General features: G+C 51.7%; 1 protein-coding gene across 2 annotated transcripts; it reads left to right on the forward strand.

Annotated features, from left to right (window-relative positions):
* Positions 1 to 712: 712 nt before the first annotated feature.
* On the forward strand, positions 713 to 3,395 carry Cmtm5 (CKLF like MARVEL transmembrane domain containing 5). Of its 2 annotated transcripts, XM_045155248.1 has the most exons (5): positions 713 to 984; positions 1,915 to 2,067; positions 2,705 to 2,797; positions 2,969 to 3,053; positions 3,147 to 3,395. In XM_045155248.1, exons 1-5 carry the CDS (start codon positions 859 to 861, stop codon positions 3,158 to 3,160), a joined length of 471 nt encoding a protein of 156 aa, XP_045011183.1. In that variant the 5' UTR covers positions 713 to 858; the 3' UTR covers positions 3,161 to 3,395. The 2 variants fall into 2 exon arrangements, with proteins under 2 accessions (XP_045011183.1, XP_045011184.1); XM_045155249.1 differs by lacking the exons at positions 1,915 to 2,067; positions 2,705 to 2,797 and having other exon boundaries at positions 735 to 984.
* The last annotated feature ends 1,935 nt before the right edge of the window (positions 3,396 to 5,330 follow it).

The following is a 5,330-nucleotide window of genomic DNA, read 5'->3' on the forward strand; positions in this document are numbered from 1 at the left end:
ATGTGGATCATTCTGAGGAGGAAAATATTATTGAACCTAGATTATCCTAAATAAATATCTGTATTTAAAATTGGTCTAATGTGTCTTTAGCATCTGTGGTTCAGGCCTCAACACCCTGAAATCCTCAACCTGGTTCCTTCTTCTGTCTACCATCGGCCTCCACATGTGGCCCACCCTGCTGTTCTCCCTGCCTTCCTGGGTTTCCACTGCACAGGTCCCTCTCCTCCCCTCGCGGGCCCCCTGGCCTATCCCTGAACACCAGGGTGGGGGCTAGTCAGCTTGGCATGCTGGAGAAACAGAGGCTCATTGAGGCACCACAGTAGGCACACAGCACCCCTCTTGTCTCCCCAACAATCTTCCTTTGTCCTCTGGTACTGGCTGTTGCAGCTTGGTCCTAGAGGGTGCTGCCTGAGCTGGGCTCCAGCTCCCACCCTTCCTAAAAGGAAAAGAGAATGACCCAGCCACGAAAGAGGGTTAAGGTTATGGGAGGGGGTATAAATGTCTTCAGACTAAGGTCGTTCCGTCTGTGTCTCCACTCACCTAGCTTTTCTGGTTTCTTTCCCACCTCCTCCTCTCCCTTTCTTCCCCCTTCTCCAGGGCTGGAGGAAGAGGAGGGTTAACCACGCCTCCCTGACTCCTACCCATCCCTCCTAAGGGCCAGTGCTACTCCACAGGGGCACTCTAGAAGGCAGTGAGAAGCCCATCCGCTTAGGTCACCCCTGGCTGCTGCTTTCTCCCAGGGTCCCAGAGGCAAGGTTCTTGCTTCTTTCTGCTTCCTCACTCATCAGGTTTCTGTTTTCCTTCCAGGGCTGCTGGGGGTTGGGTGTTGGGAGGCTGTGCCTGGTGGGCCTTACAGAGATGTTCAGTGCTTGGAATCTTCGGGACCAGCCCCCTGAGGAGAGGGCAGCTGCAGATCTCCAGGGTTTCGCTGTGGACAAGACCTTCCTGTCTTCCCTCAAAGGCATCCTGCTGGAAACTGAGCTGGTAACAGCTGCTCCCCCCACCTGGTGCCCCCATTCTCTCCCATTCCCAGCTCCTTGGCCCATCCTTCTGCTGGCCCCTCAGCAGAAGGCCCCTTAGCAGGCCCCTTCTCAGGCTTTCTGAGTGCTCCTTCTGCCCTCAGCTGACCTTCCTCATTGCCCAGTCAGCCTTCTTGCTTTCCATCTGCAGATAGTTGTAGCAGGACAGGTTGAAGTTCAATGTAAGGATAGCTTTCTGGGACATTGAGGGAGTTCTTAGGGGAGTGGGGCGGGAAGGGGGTGGGCAAGAGGCATGCTGGTCTGTCTCTGTACAGCCTTTGGGATGGCTACTTCTTGGCACATCTAAGAATTTCAACCATCCAAATGAGCAGACTTCCTGCATCTGGACTTTATCTGCCAGTTGCTGTCCATTCACACCTATTCTCAGGAAAAGATCTTCCCCGGCTACTTGACAAGATTATGGTGAAGGCAACCCAGGGCCTCTGTTTATCTGCCATCCTTAATCCAGGGGGGAGAACCAGCCTTCTAAGACTTTTCTCTCCATGTGGAATCAAAACCTCTGACTCCTGTTGTCTGAGGTTTAGGCATCTGGCATGGGGCACGGATGCTGTGCACGTAGCTCCAGGGGCTGTGGGTCTGCATTGTGCTTGGAGCTCCAGGGGCTCTGCTCCAATGCTTATGGATTTGTGCAGCTTGACCAAAGTATTGGAGTGGCTGGGACTCCCGGGGTAGTGGTACAGGAGGCTAAAGATGCCTTCAATAGGCAAATTCCCTGAATGTTGGCCCTAACACCAGGGATAGGAGACATGCAAGATTTCTTCCTTGTCAACAGCCTGAGGAGAGAGTTTTCTGACTAGGGCAAGACCGCACGTGTACATGTGTTCATGTGTACACATGTCTCCTTCCTGGCATGCTCCCATGCTTGGTTCTGCAGGCCCTCACTTTTGTCATCTTCATCTGCTTCACGGCCTCCATCTCTGCCTACATGGCGGCTGCACTGCTGGAGTTCTTCATCACGCTCTCCTTCCTCTTCCTCTACACTACCCAGTACTACCAGCGCTGTGATCGACTTAATTGGCCTTGTCTGGTGAGAATCCCTGCCTGACCTGGTCCCTTAATTTCTTTTCTTTTCTATTTTTTTTTAAGGTAGAGTCTCACTTTAACCCAGACTGACCTGGAATTCACTATGTAGTCTCAGGGTGGCCTTGAACTCATGGTGATCCTCCTACATATGTCTCCTGAGAGTACTGGGATTAAAGGCATGTGCCACCATGCCTGGCTTCCCTTCCTTTTCTCTAATTCCTGACTTTTCTTTTTTTCCTCCCAGTTTCCCTCCATTTCCACACCCGTCACTGTGTTTTGCCCCATGTTGTATTCTATACACAAATGAGCTTGGAGCCATACTCATTTCACACTAACAGGGTTCCTGCTAGTGAGACAGATATATAATCTCTCAGGCCTGCTCTCCACTCACACAAGGCCTAGTTCAGCCCTGCTCCACCTGGCTGTGCTGGCTGGTGACCCCCGTCACCCTGTCTCAGCCTCTGGCTGCTTTGGGTTCATCTGCTTTCATACCCTAGGTAGCATTTTGAGCTCTCTCTCTTGAGAGTGCTTGATATGTGTCCAGAGACATCCCCATGTAGGAATTCAGTCTCTGAAGAGCAAGCTGGGAAAACTGAGAAACCTCCAGCTGATGGCCCCTGACTTTACACCTGACTCCCCAGGACTTCCTCCGCTGTGTCAGTGCTATCATCATCTTCCTCGTGGTCTCTTTTGCTGCTGTGACCTCCCGGGAGGGAGCTGCCATTGCTGCTTTTGTGAGTCCATCCCTACAGGGCTCACCAGCCTTTTAGAATCTCTGAGTGATGTTGGCACACTTTCGTATCCAAAGCCAAAGCTAGTTCCTGCTCACATCTTGCCCCATCCCACCCACCTCCCTCTCCCCTAGCAATAGCCTCTTCTGTGCCAGCCTGCCCCTCCTCTCACAGGTATTTGGTATCATCCTGGTTTCTGTCTTTGCCTATGATGCTTTCAAGATCTACCAGAATGAGTTGGTGACCAGAGCTAGCCAGGGTGAGTGTCTGTACCCTGAGAGATGAGATACTCCCACTGCCACCCCAGATGCTACAGCCAGATGTGACTTCTTACCTGAATGCATCTTCACAGGGGACCAACAGTGACTCCAAGGATACCTGATTCCTAGGCTCAGCCAGACACAGAGACTGTGGAGCCCAAGCATGCCTCCTTTGGATTCAGTGTTACCTCCACCCCACCCCCCAGTGCAGCATCTTCCACCTCAGGTCTACAAAGATGGGTGCTTGAGAAGTCATGGGGGACCTATCTGTGGAAACTGGTACTCTGGAGCTTGGCTCCTAAAGAAGTTTTGGAGTGCTGTCATCAGATGGGAGGAAGGAGTGGGAGGAGGTTACTGTGCTTCATATCATTCTCAAATTAAAAAATTCAAATGCTACTGGTGAGCCTTCTTCTCCCCTGGAAACTAGGCAGGGTAGGAATTCCAAGGAGTATTACTGGAAATATTCAGAGCAGGTCATGGTTCCTCTCAGCCCAGGCCTGAGCAATGAGGAGGTGGCAACCAGCTTGCAGAAGCCGAAGACCTCTGCAAAGCAACACTTCTATGCCTCAGTCTGATGCATCTTGGAACTGAGATTTCCAGACTGTTATGTGCAAGGTCACTGTGGTGTGCCTGGTGGCTGGGCATCCGGAGATGAGTGAGAAGGCACAGCTTTCCTGATGTGAGCAGAGCCATGCCTGCTACCTGTGCACGCCTGTTAGCGCCCCCTTGTGGTGCTGGGAGGATTTGGCTGACAGATGGTAAGGGAGGGGGCAGCCAGAGGCATTAGAAGAAATTCCCAAACTGCTAGCATTAGAAAAGCCCTTAGATATGTGCTGGCCCAGTGTCCTCATTCCACATGAGAGAAAACTGGGGCTCAACTAGGGGAAATGACCTCATTATTTGTGTCAGAGCTAGGGCTATAATTCAACTGTCCTCCTAAATAGGTGCTCTGGATACTTTGTTGAGCACCTTAATCTCAGAAAACAGGTGCTTAGCCCTTCACCAGTGGGCCTATCTTCCCCAGCTTGCCAGTTCCTCCGAACACTTTTCCTGTTTTTTTTTTTTTTTTTCCCTGAATGCAGAGATTTAGAGGTGACAGCCAGGTCTGTCATTGAGCCCTCACAGGCTGGGGGAGCAGACTGGCTGATCAAGGGCTCCCCACGATAAGAGCTATGGGACAGCTTGGGTTGAAAGAAGTTTGAAGCAGCAACTGCCTGGTCCATGACAATCCAGTGCAGCCAGTACTTCCCTGCCTATAGCAAAGCCCTGCATGGCCAGCAGACTTGCTGTCCACTCTCTCCAATGCATGTTTGTTCCTGCCTTGAAATGCCTTCTCCTGTGGTACTCCTTATACTTGCAGGTCCTAGCCCCAATCCTGCCTAGGCCCTGGCCTTGAACTCTGAGGTGGTGCCATGCTCCCCTCCCATAGTGACCGTGCCTCTTTTGAACTGATATCTTCTGCCTCCTGTTTCCTGTTCTCCTATCCTTATGTTCTGGTACCCCATTAGGGGCTAACAGCTGGTCAGGGATAGAATCAACTGGATTTGGGTTTCTCTGGAACCTACTCATGGTTCTCAGGTCTTAGTAGCCCACTCTCAAGACTAGCTGACTGATCTTGGCCAGAAGAGTGGGAAATAAGATAGGCACAGTCTCGAAGGAGAGATGGAAGAGGCTGGTCTGGGGGTGGGGTGGGGGGAAGGGTGCAGGTGATGGCATGAGGGGGTGGTCTGTAGAGCACTGCCCAAAGGCCTTATGCAGGACAAGGATTAGCTTTGAGGAGAGGTCACAGTTCCAACCCCTGAGTGGCTGTGTATTTTGGCCTCAGTAGTTGCTCAGAGAGAGCAGACCTGCACCCAGTGGAGAGTACCTGAACATGCCCCTGTGTGTGTCCTTGTCTATGTAGGTAAAAATAAAATGAGGACTGTCCAGGTGTGGTCTGTACTCGTTTAAGCTCAGTGTCAGCTGGCCCCAGAGTCTAGGAATGTCCTCATGTGCTGATCTGTAGACACTGGGATGATGGGGGTGTCTTCTGGGTTACTTCTAGGGGACTAAGCAGAAATGTTTGTGCTGCCTCAGGCAGGTGTCTTAGGGTTAGTGTCCTCCTCCATAAATATGGGTGCTTTGACTCCCACAGTTCTGGTCAGTCACCCTCCTCTCAAGCCACCAGCTCTCCTGCTCAAAGATGGACAGTTGGTGGGAATGATGCACAGGACACAGGCAGAGTCAGGCACACATGTTTATTGTGGGTCACCAACAGCAAGATTTTGGAGACAGCA

This window comes from Jaculus jaculus, chromosome 7 (genome assembly GCF_020740685.1).
Source record: "Jaculus jaculus isolate mJacJac1 chromosome 7, mJacJac1.mat.Y.cur, whole genome shotgun sequence".
In the NCBI taxonomy this organism is placed as follows: domain Eukaryota; kingdom Metazoa; phylum Chordata; class Mammalia; order Rodentia; family Dipodidae; genus Jaculus; species Jaculus jaculus.

Bases quoted from the DNA above. Each gene is read 5' to 3' on its own strand.
- Cmtm5 (XM_045155248.1), top strand. From the start codon at position 859: ATGTTCAGTGCTTGGAATCTTCGGGACCAGCCCCCTGAGGAGAGGGCA. The intron at 985-1,914 runs GTAACAGCTGCT...TTGGTTCTGCAG, and splicing joins TCCTGCTGGAAACTGAGCTG to GCCCTCACTTTTGTCATCTT. The intron at 2,068-2,704 runs GTGAGAATCCCT...CTGACTCCCCAG, and splicing joins GACTTAATTGGCCTTGTCTG to GACTTCCTCCGCTGTGTCAG.